Source organism: Nomascus leucogenys, chromosome 12 (assembly GCF_006542625.1).
Source record: "Nomascus leucogenys isolate Asia chromosome 12, Asia_NLE_v1, whole genome shotgun sequence".
Lineage (NCBI taxonomy): Eukaryota > Metazoa > Chordata > Mammalia > Primates > Hylobatidae > Nomascus > Nomascus leucogenys.
Window position 1 is genome coordinate 19952882 of NC_044392.1, and position 21390 is coordinate 19974271.

The 21390-nt window shown below is 40.8% G+C and overlaps 1 protein-coding gene across 1 annotated transcript in view; it reads right to left on the reverse strand.

The window, feature by feature from the left end:
* EPS15 (epidermal growth factor receptor pathway substrate 15) overlaps window positions 1-18417 on the reverse strand; it is a 165165-nt gene extending 146748 nt beyond the window's left edge. The window contains exon 1 of the mRNA XM_003258990.3: window positions 18267-18417. Coding sequence (XP_003259038.2) covers window positions 18267-18299 — 33 coding nt within the window. The 5' untranslated portion in view covers window positions 18300-18417. The remainder of the gene's footprint in view (window positions 1-18266) is intronic.
* Between the last annotated feature and the right edge of the window lie 2973 nt (window positions 18418-21390).

Consider the following 21390-nt stretch of genomic DNA (forward strand, 5'->3'; position numbering starts at 1 on the left):
TTAAAAAAAAAAACCCTTTCAAATAACACTAAGTTTTATTTCATGGCTCAACTAGGCACTTTCAAGGTACTGATTATACATACGTATGCTTCAGGTACAAGAAAAGGATGTCCACTCTTGCCACTTCTAATCATTATTATACTGGAGGTTCTAGCCAGGGAAATCAGACAAGAATAAGAAATAGCATCTAGATTGGGAGAGGAAGTAAATCTGTATTTGCGGATGACATGAACTTATATCTAGAAAATCCTAAGGAATCCACTAAAAACTACTAAAGGTAATAAATATGTTCAGATGGTTACAGGATACAAGATCAGTATAAAAAAATTTTGTTTTTATACACTTCCAACGAAGAATCTGTAAATGAAATTACGAAATCAATTACAGGCCGGGCACGGTGGCTCACGCCTGTAATCACAGCACTTTGGGAGGCTAAGTTGGGTGGATCACCTGAGGTCAGGAGTCCGAGAGCATCCTGGCCAACACGGTGAAACCGCATCTCTACTAAAAATACAAAAATTAGCTGGGCGTGGTGGGGGCTTGCCTGTAATTCCAACTACTCGGGAGGCTGACGCAGCAGAATCACTTGAATCTGGCAGGCAGAGGTTGCAGTGAGCCAAGATCCACGCCACTGAACTCCAGCCTGGGTGACAGAGTGACTCTGTCTCAAAAAAAAAAAAAAAAGAATTCTATTCACAATAGCATCAAATAGTTTTATTGTCAATTTATTTGTTATAGCTTTAACAAAAGTACAAGACTTGTTATACTCTAAAAACTACAAGACACTGAACAAAATTAAAGAAGTTAAAATGGGAAAACATCCCACGTTCATAAATCAGAAGACCTTGTTAAGATAATACTCCCCAAACTAATCTATAGATTCAATGCAATTTATATGAGAATTCCAACTGACTGTTTTGTAGAAACTGGCAAGCTGATTCTGAAATTCAGATAGAATTGCAAGGAATCTGGAATAGCCAAAACAATCTTGAAAGAAAAAAGCAAAGTAGGCTGGGCGCGGTGGCTCACGCCTGTAATCCCAGCACTTTGGGAGGCTGAGGCGGGTGGATTACCTAAGGTCAGGAGTTTGAGACCAGCCTAGCCAATATGGTGAAACCCCATCTCTACTAAAAATACAAAAATTAACCGGGCGTGGTGGCATGCGCCTGTAATCCCAGCTACTCAGGAGGCTGAGGCAGGAGAATCACTTGAACCCAGGAGGCAGAGGTTGCAATGAGCCGAGTTTGCACCACAGCACTCCAGCCTGGGCAACAGAAGTGAAACTCTGTCTCAACAACAAAAAATTAAAAATAAAAAAGCAAAGTTAGAGGACTAACACATCCCAATTTCAAAATGTATTACAAAACAACAATACTCAAGACAGTGTTGTACTGCACAGGACATATAGATCAATGGAACAGAATTAAGTCAGAACTAAATCATATGTCTATGGCTAACTGATTATTGACAAGAATGCCAAGATCATTCAATGTGGAAAGAACAGTCTTTTCAACAAGTGGTGATGGAATACCACGTCACAAGCAAAAGATATCTACTAGCGAAAAAATGAAGTTGGACCTTTACCTCACACCATATATAAAAATTAACTTGAAATAGATCAAGGACCTAGATATAATAGCTAAACTACAAAACTACAAAACTCTTAAAAGAAAACAGAGGGATAAATCTTCATGACCTTAGATTTGCCAAAAGTCTCGGCTATGTCACCAAAAGCAGAAGCAACAAAAGAAAAATATATATAAATTAGACTTTATCAAAATTATAAACATCAGGCCAGGCAAGGTGGCTTATGTCAGCCTGTAATCCCAGCACTTTGGGAGGCCAAAGCGAGCATGTTGCCCAGGAGTTCAAGACCAGCCTGGGCAACATGGTGAAACCCCATCTCTACAAAAAATATAAAAACAATTAGCTGGGCAAGGTGGCGTGCACTTGTAGTCCCAGCTACTGGGGAGGTTGAGGTGGGAGGATCACTTGAGCCCTGGAGGTTGAGGTTGCAATGAACTGTGATTGTACCACTGCACTCCAGCCTAGGCAACAGAGCAAGACCCTGTCTGAAAACAAAATAAATTAAAATTAAATTAAATTAACTTCAAAGTACTTCAAAGAACACCATCAAGAAAATAATCCATGGAATGGGAGAAAATATATGCAAACCATGTATCTAATAAGGACTTCTATCTAGAATACATAAAGAATTCTTACAACTCAATAATAAAAAGACAACTCAATTTTAAAGCAGGCAAAGAATATAAATAGACATTTCTCTAAAGAAGATATACAAATGGCTAATAAGCACATAAAAAGATGCTTGACATCATTAATCATCAGAGAAATGAAAATCGAAAACACAATGAGATACTAAAAAAAGTAGGCCAAAATCAAAAAGTCAGCTAATAACAATTACTGGAGAGGATGTGGAGAAATCCTCATCCCCGTACACTGCTGGTACAAATATAAATGGTGCAGCTGCTCTAAAACAGTCAGCAGCCGGGCGTGGTGGCTCACACCTGTAATCCCAGTGCTTTGGGAGGCCGAAGTGGGTGGATCACTTGAGGCCAAGAGTTTGAGACCAGCCCAGACAACATGGTGAAACCCCGTCTCTACTAAAAATACAAAAATTAGCCGGGTGTGGTGGTACATACCTGTAGTCCCAGCTACTTGGGAGGATGAGGCAGGAGAATTGCTTAACCAAGGAGGCGGAGGTTGCAGTGAGCCATGATTGCACCGCTGCGCTCCAGCCTGGGTGACAGAGTGAGACTGTGTCTCAAAAAAAAAAAAAAATCAGCAGTTCTTCAAATGATTAAACACAGAATTTCCACATGACCAGATATGTACCCAGGAGAAGTGAAAACATGTATTTACATAAAACCTTGAATATGAATGCTTATAAAAGCATTATTCATAACAGCCGAAAGGTGGAAACCACCCAAATATCCACCAATGAACAAATGGACAAACAAAATGTGGTATAACCATACGATGGAATATTTTTCAACCAAAAAAAGGAATGAATTAGTGATACTTGCTGCAACATAGATAAACCACAAAAAGTGATAGAAGGCAGTCATAAGAGTATATGTATTATATTATTCCATTCATACAAAGTCCAAAATAAGAAACTCTATAGAGACAGAAAGTAGAAATAGTTGCTTAGGCTGGGGGAAGCATGCAATACGGGAGGGTGATAGCTGAGGGGTACAAGTTTCTTTCTGAGGTGATAAAACTGTTCTAAAATTGATGTTTGCACGTATCTGTGAAGAGACTAAAAACCACTGAATCGTACACTTTATAGGGTTAAGTTGTATGGTATGTGAATTACATCTCAATTAAACTGCTTAAAAAGTAAAAAATAAAAATTTTACAAAAGAACAATGGAGCAGAAAGCTAAAAAAAAGTCTCTTAATAAAAGTAAACAATGTTTAAATATTTTATTTTATTTTTATTTTATTTTTTTGAGATGGAGTCTCACTCTGTCATCCAGGCTGGAGTGCAATGGTGCAATCTTGGCTCGCTACAATTTATTTATTTATTTATTTATTTATTTATTTATTTATTAGTTGGTTTGTTTTGAAATGGAGTCTTGCTCTGTCACCCAGGCTGGGGTACAATGGCACAATCTCGGCTCACTACAACCTCCACCTCCCGAGTTCAAGCAGTTCTCCTGCCTTGGCCTCCCGAGTAGCTAGAATTACAGGTGCCTGCCACCACACCCAGCTGATTTTTGTATTTTTAGCAGAGGCGGAGTTTCACCACTTTGGCCAGGCTGGTCTCGAACTCCTGACCTCAGGTGATCCTCCCACCTCAGCCTCCAAAAGTGCTGGGATTACAGGCGCAAGCCACCACGCCCAGCCAACAATGTTTAAATATTTTATACGTTAACTACCTCCACAGCTTTTTGGAATTGGTAGATAGCTCATATTTTTAAATGCAGGTATATCTTTTTAACTTATTATTAATTTGGACATATGAAATATTTTAAAGCTAGGACTAGAAATCAACTCAGTAAATTTACAATTTGCAGAATTACACTTTCCTCTCTAATTGGCCTCATAATCAAAGAAAAGCTATAAGCAGTACCTAAAAAAATTCCATCTTTGAATATTTTAAATACTTATCAAACAGACATAAGTGTTCATGTCAATTATACATTTAAAAACAGACTGCAAAGTTTATGAGGGTTTTTTTGGTGAATTTTACAGTGAAATAAGTCTTGTCCACTTTAATTTATGAATACTGGTACTCTTAAAATTCCTGTCCTAAGGAAGAAATTAGTCATAAAAAGCTCTGAGGGTATAAAGCAGAAAACTCTGCCAAGCAGAGAGACAAACTAGGACATTTCAAGCAAGTATGGCTCAAAGTAGAGTCAAGAGAGTTAAGGTTTTGAGCTATTCTGAAGTGCCAGATGGTCCAGAATCCACCCCCAGATCTTACAAGGCGCCGCATAAAAGTGTGCCAGAAAAAAAACAAAAAAAAAAAAAACAGAATATAGAGAACAAACTAAGAATGTAGAGAACAAACCAAGAATGAAAGCAATACAGACTTCAGAGAAGGGTGAAAAAAACTGTATATACAAACTGAAATATTTCAATCTTCTTCAAGCTCACAACTTTTAATGCGAATTTCCTATGCTAAGTGAACTCTGACAAACTATAAATGGCCCTTGCAACCAAATTAAATATGCTCAGTTTAATCCCTTCAGAATAGCATTTTTCAGATTACTGCTCAAGTTAACCCTTGATGCTGTCTGCTTTACCATTCAAGATCTTAAAATATAAACTAAAAATTCACTCGTTTGATTTCAAAACTCAAATGTATACATAGAAAAATAATTCAATAATATAATAAGTACCACATGTAACTCTACAGAAAAGAATTTATCAAATGGTAGAGCAAAGGTTATTTGCAACAGCATAAATTATAGTGGACATATATAAAATATCTGTACACATTAGGGCTTAAACTATAAAGCACACAATCAATTAATATGCTAAGCATCTTTTTAATGAAGACCACATAGGAAAATACTTAAAGAAAACAGAATAGGCCAGGTGCAGTGGCTCACACCTGTAATCCCAGCACTTTGGGAGGCTGAGGCGGGTAGATCACGAGGTCAGGAGTTCGAGACTAGCCTGGCCAACATGGTGAAACCCCATCTCAACTAAAAATACAAAAATTGGGCAGGTGTGTGGTGACACGTGCCTGTAATCCCAGCTACTTGGGATACTGAGGCAAGAGAACTGCTTGAACCCGGGAGATGGAAGTTGCAGTGAGCCGAGATCACGTCACTGTACTCCAGTCTGGGTGACAGAGGAAGACTCCGTCTCAGAAAAAAAAAAGAGAACAAAATAAAAAATGTTAAATACATATATATATATATATATATATATGTATGTGTATGAAAGAGAGATAATAACTACGATTGAAAAAAAAAGAAACAATGTAAAAGACAAATTTAAAAATGGTGTGGATGGTGATCTATCTTCTATTTTTCGATATGTATGTTCCAAGTTTTCTTTAGTGAGTGAAGAATACTGGAAATGAACAAACATTTAGGCCCGACGCAGTGGCTCACACCTGTAATTCCAGCACTTTGGGAGGCCGAGGCAGGCGGATCACGAGGTCAGAAGGTCGAGACCATGCTGGCCAACATGGTGAAACCCCTCTCTACTAAAAATACAAAACCCGTCTCTACTAAAAATACAAAATACAAAAATTGGCTGGGCATGGTGGCGCGCACATGTAGTCCCAGCTACTCAGGAGGCTGAGGCAGGGGAATCGCTTGAACCCAAGAGGTGGAGGTTGCAGTGAGCCGAGATCGCACCACTGCACTCCAGCCTGGCAACAGAGCAAGACTCTGTCACAAAAAAAAAAAAAAAAAAGGAGAGAGAGAAAGAAAGACAGAAAGAAAGAAAAAGAAAGAACATTTAAACAAATACATATAAATTCTGCAGGTTAAGTATTAATAATAATACAAGCAATTCTATTTACCAAATGTCTCCTTTATCTCAACAATGTGTATACGTCATACATAAGCAAATGAAAGAGTTTAAGTAATTTGCCATGATCACTCAGAGATGTCACAAATGGCAGAGCTACAATTCAATCCAGGTTTGTCTTGTACTATATCCAGTGTTCTTCCCACTACCTAAAACTTCTCTCAGTGTCCCTGGGATGAGAATCTTGATACTCTGTTAAAATATATACACAAAATATTTTACCTACTGTTTTGGAGTAGATCACAGATCTTTTGAAGTCTATCCTTGAATCCCCTTCCTATGCCCTATGGTCAAAGTTAAAAATTCTTCCTTTATTACAAAGAAAAGATAAAACAAGGAATCTCATAAGAAAATTGATGTTATATCCCACAATATGGACTCTATGCACCAAAATACAATTTAACTTGAATCAAATGTTCCTATAAATGTATGTTATCCTTTCAAGTACAGTTTAAATATCCTCTACAGTAACAACGCTGGATCCTATAAAACCATTAAATAATTTAAAACTACATTACCACCAAAAGTTTCATCATAATCACAGGATTCTCCCATGGCACCCCCTTGCCTTACTTCTATCATCCTTTATCACAGTACTTGTCACACAAGAAAGTCAGTGTTTATCTCCCTAAAAAACTAAAAGCTACTTCAGAGCAAATGTCATGGTCTTATTCTGTATGACCAAGGCTTACTAGAGTAGTGACACACAGGAGGCATCTAGTAAATGTTTTCTGAAACAGAGGATCAACCATCAATACTGGAAGCACCTTTAATGCATATAATTTCATATTTTTAATACATGCATAATGCTATATCTATGTTGTACCTACAGAACAAAAGATGAAATGAAGTTATCAATAATCCTTAGTATAAATGATCCATCAAAATTCTAATTAAGTGCAACATTCCATAAAAATTAACAGCTCAGGCCGGGCGCGGTGGCTCATGCTTGTAATCCCAGCACTTTGGGAGGCCGAGGCGGGCGGACCACAAAGTCAGGAGATCAAGACCACGGTGAAACCCCGTCTCTACTAAAAGTACAAAAAGTTAGCCAGGCGTGGTGGTGGGCGCCTGTAGTCCCAGCTACCTGGAGAGGCTGAGGCAGGAGAATGGCGTGAACCCGGGAGGCGGAGCTTGCAGTGGGCCAAGATCACGCCACTGCACTCCAGCCTGGGCAACAGAGCAAGACTCCGTCTCAAAAAAAAAAAAAAAAAAAAATTAACAGCTCATATAACTAAAATCTATCAATTGACCTAAGACATTCTGACTTCAGAGCCCAAGATCTCTCTCATTATTTTATGCTAGTTCTCAAAAATGTTCATCTGAGGATCAGAAATCATTACAGCTAATGGTTCCAGGTTTTATTCAATAAAACAGTTTGTTTTTTAGGGAGTCTCTGACACATTTTATCTTTAAGCAATACAATACTGTAGAAACTCCAAGTCCAAATAACCATGTCTGAAAGAATGTTGGCTTAAAAGTAAATATTGGTATGATGTACACTAACCTAGACAAGCTTAGATTTTCATGAGCAATAAATCTGGAGGTTGCAAAATGAAAAACTACCTTCTACTATGTCTACAAAAACTCTCCACTATAACTTCATGCAACAATCATTTTCTAGAGATGTGGTGTATGCAATGATAAGTTGATTTTCACATAGGAAGATGTAGTAGCCTACAACATATGTTCAGCTATAACCAAGGAATGGTACCACAATTAGTCAGCTCTGTCAGAGCCATTTTGCCCTTAAAAATGCAGACTCATTCAATTAATACCTGAATTGCTTAGACTACTGGGTTACAATTCTGGCTCTACCACTTAGCAGCAGTTTGACCTTGAACAAATTACTTCACCTCTGTGTCCCAGTTTTGTTTTGTTTTGTTTTTGTAAAACAGGGATATAAGGATTACCAAGTTGTAAAGAATACTGAAAGGTTCATCAGGTTGTAAAAATTATTGAAAATAGCACATGACACGTAAGTGTGCTCAGTAAGTATTACTGTTATTATCCCACTACTGACCTCCCTCCCCCCCATACACACAAACACACGCATACACACACACCACTGAATAATTTCTTTTACATAACAATAGAGGAACGTAAGATCACATGAATGTTCATTTTCATCCCAAAATTTGACTGAAATAACATCAATGACTATAGGAAGCAGCATAGCAAATGTACTTGGAGAACAGATGTGCCTGGGTTCAAGTCTCAACTCTCCAACCGTGAGCAAGTAATACAGAAGATTAATGCCTACTTGTAGAAAGGCTATGAAGATTAAGTGAAATAATGCATGTAGATCATCTAAAAATATTTAGTATTTATTAGGTGTTCTAGAAGCATCAGTCCTCTTCCTTCTCAACAGTGGCATAAGAATGTTTTCCTTCCAGGATCTCTGTATTGATACTTAGCCCACTAGATAGAACTGTTCCACAACTAAAAGAAGACCACACTAAGTTTCCAAACTACAGTGGAGCCGGGGGAGGGAGGTGATCACACTAAAAAAGGCAGAAAAATCACACATAAAATTAAGTTCACGATTTCAGGCTGCCTTCTCATTTAAGTTTTTTAAGCTCAATATTTATGCACAAGGAGTCAGTCATGGCTCATAGCAGGCTTAAGAATAAAAATATGAAGATAAACTCTTTCCCCTGTCCTCACCCCTACAAAGTGTATCTTATATGTCCTAATGGACCACAAAAAGTATGTATCTAGGCCAGGCACGATGGCTCATGCCTGTAATCCCAAGCAATTTGGGCGGCTGAGGAGGGAGGATCACCTGAGGTCAGGAGTTCGAGACTAGCCTGGCCAACATGGTGAAATCCCATCTCTACTAAAAATACAAAAATTAGCCAGGTGTGGCGGCGGGCGCCTATAATCCCAGCTACTTGGGAGGCTGAGGCAGGAGAATCATTTGAACTCGGGAGGCAGAGGTTAGAGTGAGCCGAGATCACGCCACTGCACTCCAGCCTGAGCGACAGAGCCAGACCTCCGCCTCAAAAAATAATAATAAATAGGCCGGGCGCCGTGGCTCACGCCTGTAATCCCAGCACTTTGGGAGGCCGCGGCGGGCGGATCACGAGGTCAGGAGATCGAGACCATCCTGGCTAACATAGTGAAACCCCGTCTCTACTAAAAACACAAAAAATTAGCCGGGCGAGGTGGCGGGCGCCTGTAGTCCCAGCTACGCGGGAGGCTGAGGCAGGAGAATGGCGTGAACCCCAGGGGGTGGAGCCTGCAGTGAGCCGAGATCACGCCACTGCACTCCAGCCTGGGTGACAGCGAGACTCTGTCTCAAAAAAAAAAACTAATAATAATAACAATAATAAATAAATAAATAAATAAATAAGTATATATCTAAACCAGTGATTTGGCCGGGCGCAGTGGCTCACGCTGTAATCCCAACACTTTGGGAGGCCAAGGCGGGAGGATCACTTGAGGTCGGGAGACAGAGACCAGCCTGGAAAACATGGTGAAATCCATCTGTACTGAAAATACAAAAAAAATTAGCCAGGCGTGGTGATGCACGCCTGTAATCCCAGCTACTCGGGAGGCTGAGGCATGAGAATTGCTTGAACCCAGGGGTGGAGGCTGCAGTGAGCCAAGATCACACCACTGCACTCTAGCCCAGACGACAGAGCGAGACTCTCTCTCAAAAGTACTAAAACTTTAAAATAAAAATAAATAAATAAATCAGTGACTCTCAATCAGAGGCAATTTAATCCTCTAGGAAATATTTGTCAGTGTCTGGAGATAGTTCTGATTGTTGCAACTGGTGAAGGTGTTACGTCTAATGGATAAGGATGCTGCAAAACACCCTACAATGCACAGAACAGCCTCCCACAACAAGAAATTCTCCAGCCCCAAATCTCAAAGTGCCAAGGCTGAGAAACCATGATCTAAAAAACTATAAAGTACTGTAATATAAACGTCTTCCTCCAAAAAATATGTTCTTATCCTAGCATTCTTGGTCAAATTTGTATTCTTATTGCAGATTTAGTAAGGAATAAGCAGTTTGATTATTTCAGATGAAAAACTCCTGGTACTATTATATTCCCATTATAATAATCCCCAGTTTAAAGGGGGGAGGAAGTGAGGCTTACTTTTCTTTGTATATTTTTACCACATAAAAACAAGTTTTAAAAAGAGCCCAACTTTTATTTTTTAATTGCACCTCTGATTCATTTGAAAGCATTATTTATATCACAAAAGTGAGTTTCTTCTACCTCACTTCTATCTTACTTTTGCACAAAATACTCAGAAGTTCACATTTATGTCATAGGAAAGCACAGTATATGAGGCAGGGTACAAGGCCAGCTTTTAACAAATTGGGAAACTACAGGAGTAGCTAAAGAAAATAAGTCACCAGTTCATTTTGTAATCACAACATGCTTAAGAGGTCTCAATAATACCCAAGAAGTCTCAGTAGTTTACTTCTAATATGCAAATGAGTGCATTTAAGAGGTTAAGTAATTTGCCCAAGATCACAGAACTACTCGGGGCAGAACAGGTGTGCTCTTGCAGTTATATTATTCTGCCTCTGCTCCTGAAGTTTAAAAATCTAGATTTTGCAGAAGCTCTAAGAGAAAAGACTGACAAATTAAACATATAAAACAAATATTTCTACATAATCAAAAAATGCCAAAAACAAAAAAAATTTCAGAGAAAAAAAATTTTGCAAAGAATTTTGCAAAGAAGGGCAAACTTCCTAAATATAAGAAGAGTTCTTACAAATCAGTGAGAAAGAAGACAAACAGCCCATCAAGAGAACAGGTAAAAGACTAAAGCAGTTTATAACAAAAGAAATACAAATGGTTTCAAAGAAAAAAAAAATAAGTTCAGCCTTACCCATAAAGAAATAACAAACTGGCCGGGCGCGGTGGCTCACGCCTGTAATCCCAATACTTCGGGAGGCCGAGGCGGGCGGATCACGAGGTCAGGAGATTGAGACCATCCTGGCTAACACGGTGAAACCCCGTCTCTACTAAAAATACAAAAAATTAGCTGGGCGAGGTGGCAGGCGCCTGTAGTCCCAGCTACGCGGGAGGCTGAGGCAGGAGAATGGCGTGAACCCCGGGGGGCGGAGCCTGCAGTGAGCCGAGATCGCGCCACTGCACTCCAGCCTGGGTGAAAGAGCGAGACTCCGTCTCAAAAAAAAAAAAAAACTAACTAAAACAATGCAATTGTTTGAAATCTTTCTGATCACTGGACTGACAATAATATACATGTTGATCAAGCTGAGGAGGAAATGACACTCTCAAACGTGTGCTGCTACAGTGTTTCTGAATGTAAATGAGCAATATCTTTTTTTTTTTTTTTTGGAGATAGGGTCTTAGCTCTGTCACCTAGGCTGGAGTGCAGTGGTGCAATCATAGCTCCCTGTAACCTGCTAATCATAGCTCACCTGTAGCCTGTTAGGATTACAGGCGCACACCACCATGCCCAGCTAATTAAAAAAAATTTTTTTTGTCCCAGATGGCTCTCACTATGTTACCCAGGCCTTGAACTCTTGGCTTCGATCAATCCTTCCGCCTCAGCCTCCCAAAGCACTGGAATTATAGGCCTGAGACACTATGCCTACTCCAAATTAGCAGTATCTATGCAGATTAAAAGTATCCTCTGGCCCAAAAATTACACCTACTAGAAATTAATCCATATGCTCACACATGTGCAGAAAAAAACATGTAAAAGAGTATTCACTGCAGCATAATTGTAACAAAAGATTGAAAACAAAATAAATGTCCAGCATTCGGTGGCTAGTAAAATAAATAACAGTAAGTTCACATATAGCAATACCCAGAGGTTTTGAAAATAAGGGAGATCCACATGTGATGATATAGAGCAATATCCTAAATCAGTTAAGCTAAAAATAACATAACAACAAATTGTAAAACAATAAACAGCTTACACAAAAGAATATACATATACAGTATACATATATATTTATTCGCATATACACAGACTATTACTGGAAATTCACACAAGAAACTGGCAAGAATGGCTGCCTCTGGGAAAGCAAATGAGACCCTAAAGCAGAAAGGAGACTTCACTAGCATTGTATGAATTTTTTTAAACATGAATTTATACTGGCTTTTTAATTTACTAACTATAAAACCTAAGTCCCAAATTCTGAGCCTCAGTATCCTCCAATTTGAAATGATGATGATAATAGCTTAGTTCATAGGTTATGCTTTGTAAATTATAAAGCAGCACAAAAAATTATAAATTAGTCCTCTAACTGAATTGTCTAAATCAATTAATATAATTATTATCATTCCTCTGATCAATTTCTCTAAATGTTTAGGATGAAAACTAAGTGTAGACGCAATCTTAGAACACAAAGCTTTACTCTACATGTAGTTATTGTGTATTCAATTAAATGAATAAATTTTCAAAAATGCCGTACAGAAAAGCTAAATCAGTTGATTACAGAAGGAATACATCCTCACTGTTGAAAACAAGGTAGATAAAAACTACAACCATGCTATTATAAAATTTTAGTGTTTTTTTCTTCCAGTCTTTTTTCTACGCATGCTTAACTGGGTTAGATCATTTGTCTAAACAAAAAATGTTCACTTTACTGTAATACAGCACTCAATTTACAAGATTCCTCAGATTATTAAAAACGTCTAATAAATATAATTTTTAATGAAGGCATACCTTGTTGATTCAACTGCTTTAAAAATGAAACTCCAGCATATGAGTTTGCCTAATGAACTCTGCCTGGATTAACTTTTCATTTATTATTTCTACCAATTCTCCAACTAACCAGATGTCTCTCAGGCCATTTACTTGGTTTTGGTTTCCAGAGTTCTGATTTTTTTTTTTTTTTTTTTTTTTTGAGACGGAGTCTCGCTCTGTCGCCCAGGCTGGAGTGCAGTGGCGCAATCTCGGCTCACTGCAAGCTCCGCCTCCCGGGTTCACGCCATTCTCCTGCCTCAGCCTCTCCAAGTAGCTGGGACTACAGGCGCCCGCCACCACGCCTGGCTAATTTTTTTGTATTTTTAGTAGAGACCGGGTTTCACCGTGGTGTCGATCTCCTGACCTCGTGATCCGCCCGCCTCAGCCTCCCAAAGTGCTGGGATTACAAGCGTGAGCCACCGCGCCCGGCCAAGAGTTCTGATTTTTTTTTTTAACTTTTATTTTAGGTTCAAGGTACATGTGAAGGTTTGTTACATCAGTGGACTTGTGTCATAGGTATTAAGCCCAGTACCCAATAGTTATCTTTTCTGCTCCCAATTTTATTAAGCCCCAAACTCACAAACAAGTGTATAAAGTGCTTTTCGTAATTCCCTAAAGAACAAGTAAAATACCTTAGATTGGACCTTTAAAATCACACTATTAGAGATTGCAGAGATTCTGAACTATGATTCTTTGCTAATGATACTCAATCTTTTTCTATTACACGTTAGTCTGTTACTAGCATTCTGTCTGCAAATAGAGTGAAAACAAAGGAATGCACTCTTAGATTATTCCTGAGAGACTCACTATTGGATGAACCTGTTCCTAATTAATTTTAACTATGACAACCTCTCCCAAGTGCTGAACATTTCAAGCCATCTTTGAGAAGGGTTAGATATCTCTCCCAAGAGATTTCCTGAGTATCTCGAACCATAATTACAGGCAAAAAAGAAAAACATCATTAATGTGCCTTTCCCATTGTAGGAACTCAAATATCTGTCATGTTGAGAACAATATCACTTTTCTGCTTCTGAGAACATGTTGTCATTTTCAAACTAACCTGTATTTACTGTCATAATTGTTAAACCAGACTACTAAGATGGTATGTTTATTAGCACTTGTACTGTGTACTTGTTTAAAAAATGAGACTGAAAATAAACACTACAAACTGTGAAATTATGGGAGATGTTTTCCTCTAATTTCCAAGTTTTCTGTAATACAGTTATATCACTCTTGTAATTTAACAAAAAAAGCATTAGAACTGTTGTTGTACCATTTATATATTAAGATTTTTAAAATTAAGTCCCTACTTAAGGGCTTTTTTATTACTTAAAAAAAAAAGAATCTGACAACATAGTGAGTCCCTGTCTCTACAAAAAAATTTTAAAAATTAGCTGGGCATGGCGATGCACGCTTGTAGTCCCAGCTACTCAGGAGGCTGAAATGGGAGGATCCCTTGAGCCCACAAGGTTGAGGATGCAGTGAGCCTGATCATGCCACTGTACTCCAACCTGGGTGACAAGAGTGTGATCCTGTCTCAAAACAAAACAAAACAAAAAAATTCTTGCTAAACTAAAGCAAGAAAACCAGTATAAAGCTGAATTGCTAAAAAACTACTTTAAATATTCAAATCCTATCTCAGTAAAATAAAACCTTTATCATCAATAGCACTAACTTTGAACACACAATTGTATCATCAAGATACTATCAAAGGCACTAGAGATTCAGAGGCAAAAACCATGGCTTATAGCCTCAAGAGGCTTACTATTTAAGACAATGGCATATGCCGAAAAAATAAAAATAAAAAATATAAGGGAGCGTTGGATATGCCAAGCATCTAGTATATAGAGAAGTACAGTGAAACAGACAGCTTTTGAGGTCCTACAGACCTTGGTTCAAATCGTAGATTCACCACTTACTAGCTTACTTACTAGCTTCTCTAATTTGTAAAACATCATTAGATTCTAAGTGTAGTAAAATTCCTGGCATATAGTAATACCCAAAGGGAAGTTAACAGTATTATTATTATTAGGGATATGGGCATTAGGGAGTAAAATTGACTATTGGAAACTTTTTTTTTTTTAAGTATTACATGCTTTTTTTCTAATCTACCAACAGAAGCAAAAATCAAGATCTTTCTCCCTCAGGTTTTACTTCTCATTGACAAGAAGTAAACAGAACATCTAGTAAAGACAACTGAATTAGAAAACATTTAAGGCTGTAAAGCACTAAAGAACCCAGAGAAAGTCCACTAGGTCTATAAATCATAGAACACTGTCTATAAAACAGGATCTTAAGAGTTGGAAAGGTCCTTAGATCAGCTAATTCAAACTCCTCTAGTAGAAATAAGTTCCAGGTTTTGTCTCCAAGGTCAAAGAATTGTTAACTATTTTTGTTCATGAGTATATATATCCTCAGTACCTAGAGTAAATTCTAGCACATAGTGAATGCTCAGCAAATATTTGTTGAGTCTCTTTTAAAGTTAAGAAAACTGAGGCCTGGATATTTAACCCAAACCCATACAGTTAGCTGTGGCCAAAGCAGAACTGGAACATTTTGGTACTCTAGCATTCTATCATCTCTAGAAGCTAGAATATAATAATTTAGATAATTTATTTTGGTGGCTGGGGAGTTGAAGGGTTGGTTGGCAAGCTTGGAAAAAGGAAGGAAGGCATAAGCTAAAACATTTTTCACATTTTTTCCCCAAACTCAGTTTTGCTTAATCGGTAAAGGCAATAAATTATAAACAAGATAATCCTGGTACAGTGTCTAGTACATAATAGGTACTATAAAAATATTTGCTGAATGAAAATCATCATCATATGAACAGAAGCAGAAATTAACTTCAGCATGTTTAATCTCCATAACTGTTACAGAACCCTTTAGAGCTTTCAGTCATTCCTCCAACAGTTATTAATTACTTTCTTCCAGATAGGTACTATGGGAGAAAGATGGATTAAAAGATGTTCCTGCCCTGAATGAGCTCTCACTTGAGTATGCCTATGTCTAAATGTGTGTGCTGGGAGGGTGGGCAGGGTGGGGGGAACAGAGGATGACAAACGGGTCAATAATGAATGTGAAACCAGGCTGCATTGTTATCTTAGTGTATTGGGCTCAGGCAGTTACAAAAAAATAAAATTAAATTTAAAAACCACAAATCTGCAAAGTTTTGAAGTAACAAGGAGGCACATTAGGGTATACTAGCAATTGGAAATGTTATTTTTTCCTGTGCCTTCGTAATCCCTCTTATTACCTCTTCATGTTTTAAAATCAGAATATTCTGAATTTACTTATTTGAATTATCAATAAAAATTAACCACCAATGTATATTCTCTTATATGTGAGGCACTGAAGGATAATAGCTACTACTGATTCCGTACTTACTGTGTACACATTAATACCTAAATATATAACCCAAGAACATGGCCGGGCGCGGTGGCTCACGCCTGTAATCCCAGCACTTTGGGAGGCCGAGGCGGACGGATCACGAGGTCAGGAGATCGAGACCATCCTGGCTAACACGGTGAAACCCCGTCTCCACTAAAAATACAAAAAATTAGCCGGGCGAGGTGGCGGGCGCCTGTAGTCCCAGCTACGCGGGAGGCTGAGGCAGGAGAATGGCGTGAACCCCTGGGGGCGGAGCCTGCAGTGAGCCGAGATCGCGCCACTGCACTCCAGCCTGGGTGAAAGAGCGAGAGACTCCGTCTCAAAAAAAAAAAAAAGAAGAAGAACATATGTAAAATTTTTAAATGGCTATAAAAGTGACAGAGCCTGAAGCAATTCTCCAGAGATGAATGATAGTAAATAGAAGCTAAAAACATGGTATTACCCAGGGAGAGAATAAAGTATGCACACAACTGAGAAGCAATTTTACTGAAGTCTTCAAGAGCACAAAATCTTCAAGAAGGGAAAACTCCTGCCAGAATTGGCCAACAGAGCCAGAAAACAGCCTGCCAACAGGGATCTTGTTTAATCCAAGTCACTAACTAGACTCAGTGAATACCTAAAAGTCAGTGCTGTCGTTGTTCAAATTTCAGTTTTGGGAGGACCCTTCCAAACATACATAACCAAGACTAAACCACCACATTCCATGTTAAAGGGTTCTTCCCCCCTGTTATCTGCTTGTCATAACAGGACAACCACCACCACTACCAAAAAAAAAACTGGGAAATAGACTTCCCTTATGAAACTTAGAATTCCTGCAAACACGAGTTAGTTATTTTACATGAAGCATGCTAGTGACTCCCGGTTTCTGAAAAAATATTTTTTTTCTCTCTATCCTACAGTGCTAGGCAAAGCACCCCAAAGCCTCTTTATTTTAAACACAGAAAACTCCACTGCCGAAATATTTGCCCTATCCCAGCGCTAAAGCCTTAGAAGCACCGACGAATCTAGGCCAAGGAGTACAAGATGGCAGGGAGATACCACAATGCAGGCAAGGAAGACGGGGTGGGCCCCAATCGGGAAGCACGCGCCACCAGCTCTGGAGAGAACCGTCGGAGGAGACATGGGGGCGAGTTTGGGTCAGAGGAGCAGGAAGGAACTGGCAGGTGTCTGTCACCTTATCATCCCGGACACCATGTTTACATTGTAATTGGCTTATTTACAGAGAAGGAGGGACCAGATTCCCAGTGTGAGTGATGTTTAGAGGTTTTCTGAGAAGCACAAGGACTGGACTTTGACAGGAAGCAACCAGGCAAGAGGGAAGCTCGAGAACAGGTTTTCCTGAGGATTCCCTCCAGGAAAAGTGCTCCCTGGGCGGCCGTTCCTGGCACTAAGACTGGCAGAGCCACCACACCCGTTAAAGGGATCCACCTGGACAGCGATCAGACGTGAGCCCCCCGAGGGGAAGTGGAAGTGGAAGCAGACGTGGGTGGGAAAAGGCTGCACTGGGGGTCCGACCCAGAATGAAACCCGATCAGGAGGGGGAGAGGCTGAACGGAGGAAGGGGCCGGCTGAGTGGGTAGCTGAGAAGGATGAGACTTCTTCGGACGCGAGGCTGAAGGGAGGGCTTCCGTCGGACTCTGGGAGAAAGGCAGGTCTGGAGAGGAAAGACTGGCTTGGGGGGCCTGCGCGTCCTGCTCTGGAAGGTAACTCCTACTGAGGGCGGCGCGCAGCCGGCCTAGCGGGCGAGCCTCGTGCGGCCCGGGGGTGCGGCCGGCCCGCGCGAGCGCAACAGGAGCTCACCTGGGGTGCGTGCGGCCCTGTGGGAGGAAACTTCCTGGGTGGGTGAAAGCTGCCCCGCGCGAGCCGGCCCGGCACCGGCAGAGCGCCGCCGGGTCACAGTCCGCTCGGCAGCGGTGCGGAGGGCGGCGGTGGCCGCGCGGGGCGGCGTGGGGCGGGGCAGGCGGCGCCCGACGACCCTGGGCGAGGTTGCGGCGGCCGCAGCGGGGCTCGGGCTCCGGCTCCGGAGGGCGCCCTCCCGCAGTCGCACCCGCTTTCCCTCACACACACCGGCCGCCCGGCCCACGAGCCAAGAAGCCGCCCGGGTCGGCGAAGCTGAGGGCGGTGGGGGAGGGGGCACCGGCCGGCCAAGCCCAGCGGACGGGCGTGTGGCGTTACCTGTGTCAGAGAGAGCTGGGCCGCCGCAGCCATGGTGTTTCCATCATGCAATGGAGGGTAAGGAAGGACGGGCTGACTGGGGCTCAGGGCGGGGAGGAGGCGGAGGGAGCGGCCGCAGGCGAGGCCGGGGAGGGCGGGCGGGCGCTCCCCTAACTTCCACAACTTCCCTCCTCACGCCCGCCCCGCCCCGCCTGGCCCCGCCCGCCGGAGCAGGCCGCGGCGCCGCCCAAACCCTGGCGCCGGAGTCTCAGCCGCCGGACCAGAGCCTGCCCCCGGGGCCGCCTGGGAAAACCCGGCGCGGACATAAAATTAAAGCGGACGGGCTGCGGAGGCGACTCCAGATTGGCCTGTGAACTTCAGACAGGCCACCTACCTACGCTGAGCTCCTGCTTCTGAAAAATGGGGAAAATTATAACCAGAGGCCAAGTTGCTTACAAGGACTAAATGAGATAATGATAGAAAATAATAATGGAACTTTATATATGCCAGGCTCTGTACTAGACTCTTATTTTTTGAATTGTATGAATGAAGGAACTGAAACACAAATAAATGTCTTACTAAGGTCATACAGCTAATTATATAGCTGAATTAGAATCCAAGTCTGACTGTAAAAACTTTAACCATCTGCTAGTATATTGGAAAAGAAGACATTAAGTCATTCCCTCCCACAGCCAAAATCCATTTGGAAGGGGGAAGCAAAAATATATTTGCCTGGTGCCTGTCACCCTTAGATTGTTTAACAAGGGAACGCTGGTACCTGTAGCACTCCTAGCTTCTCCCATTGTCCACTTAGCAAACTCCTCCTTCTTTCTCAGTACATAATTCAAGTATTACCTCCTTTGCAAAGTATCTTTTTCTCCTCCTCATGTCAGAGTTACACACTCTCCTTTATAACCTTTCTTCTCTACCTTCTGAAGTCATCACCCTAATGACAGTTTACACCTATCTATCCCTCTAGATTAAGAGCTCCTCAATGGCAAGAACTGTTTTCAATATATTTCTATATCGTCGGACCCTAGCATTACAGTGCATGCTCAGTAAAGGCCTTCGTTCCTGCCTATATTAAACATAACACATCCTACACCTTCTGATGCTGCCAACCTTCAGTTGGAATACCCAGTTACTTGAAATTCATCTTCAAAGTCTCAGAGTATATACCACCTACTTCAAGAAGCCTTCTAGGAACTCCACACCCCACCTCTAAGTTGTTCTGATATGACCATTTTTATACTCTGCCTTATCTGTAAGCATTAGTTGAGGGCTTGTCTCCACCTCACTGCACTGTAAAATCCTTGAGGACAAGGGGCTGACTCACTGCTTTATCTCCCTCATAGTTTAGCCTACCACAGAGGCCTCAATAAATGTATTTGCCCGAATTGGTCTGAATTTCTTAGTCACGGTGGCTTCCCATGACAACAAACCACAACTCTATCAGGCCTACAACCATTACCATTATCATAGCAGTCCCCATGGTAGGAGGGACAACTGAATGAGACCCAGGATGGAGTTAGCCCCACCTAAGTTTTTAGACTATTGCCGCCACAAGCAAACCATTCCAGAAATTTCCCCAGGAACTCCTAATTCTACTCAGACTCCTTCTGGCAAAGGCCAGCTAACAAGAGCAAGCCATATAGGTATGGTGAGTAACCACTTATTCAAGAGCATCTTCGTTGGCTTCTTTTTTGCTGTTAATCTCTTTAACTGAAGAGAGAATAAGAGATACTGTTTTACATTACTTCACTTTGGTACATTTATCAGCCATAACCACAACCAGTGTTTCTACTGGTGTTTTCTACTTTATAGCACATTTGAGCTTCACAACTCTAAAAGGAAGTAATCATCATACTCACTTTACAAATGAGGTAATGCAGGGTCACAGAGGCTAAGTGATTTGCCCAGGGTTATACAACTGATAGCCAAAGCAGCATAGTATAGTGAAATAAATAGGACTCGGACATTAGGAATATCCAGGTTCCAGTCCTGGCTCTCCCATTCACTAGTTGTATGCCCTTAGGGTTGTTGTGAGGATGAATGAGATAACATATACAAAAGAGCCTAAACTTGTAGCTACACAAATTATGAAATCTGAAAATCATGGAGCAAATCGCTTTGGGGAGTATAATTTCACTTGCTATTTAAGGGGACTCCTCCAAACTATATGAGATGTAAGATATTCCTCTCAGATGAATAAGGTGGAAACCCTGCCGTATAGTTTCCAGGAAAGGCAGTGCAGAGTAACAAAGAGAATATTAAGAATCAGAGTGTGACCGCAGGCAAACCATTTAACCTCTCTGAGCTTCAGTTTCTCATACAGGAAAAGTAAGGAATTATTACTGTTATAACTTTTCTATGATTTATATTAAGTCAAAAGTCACACCTTAGCCAGGCATGGTGGCACATGCCTATAGTCCCAGCTACACAGGAGACTGAGGCAGTTGCACAGAGCATGAATTCAGCCTGGGCAACATAGAGAGACCCCATCTCTAATAAATAAATAACACCTTGTATGTATACAGTATTGCTTTTCACAGTTTATAAATGTTTTTATTTTATTTTTATTTTTTTGGGACAAGGTCTCACTTTGTCACCCAGGCTGGAGTGCAACGGTGCAATCTCGGCTCACTGCAACCTCTGCCTCCTGGGTTCAAGCAATTCTTGTGCCTCAGCCTCCTGAGTAGCTAGGATTACAGGCACCCGCCACCACACCAGCTAATTGTTTTTTTTTCTAGTAGAGACAGGGTTTCACCATTTGGCCAGGCTGGTCTCGAACTCCTGACCTCAAGTGATCTGCCTGCCTCGGCTTCCCAAAGTGCTGGGATTACAGGCGTGAGCTACCACGCCCGGCCAAATGTTTAGAAGCACAACTTCTAATGTTCAGTAAGTACATTATAAAAGTTTGTTGAATTGAACTGAATACAATCTCATATATAATTGTTATTTGGATCTTCACTTTATCCCCATAAGAAAATCAAGGAACAAATATTTTATAAATTTATTTTATAAATAGTTTCTATAAGTAAGAGCCATTGACAGCAGGCTTGGGTCTTGGTTAACAAAAAATAAAAAGAATCAGATGCCCCAGCAAGGGAAGACTTGCTTAAAATCTTTATATGGGAATTGCCCC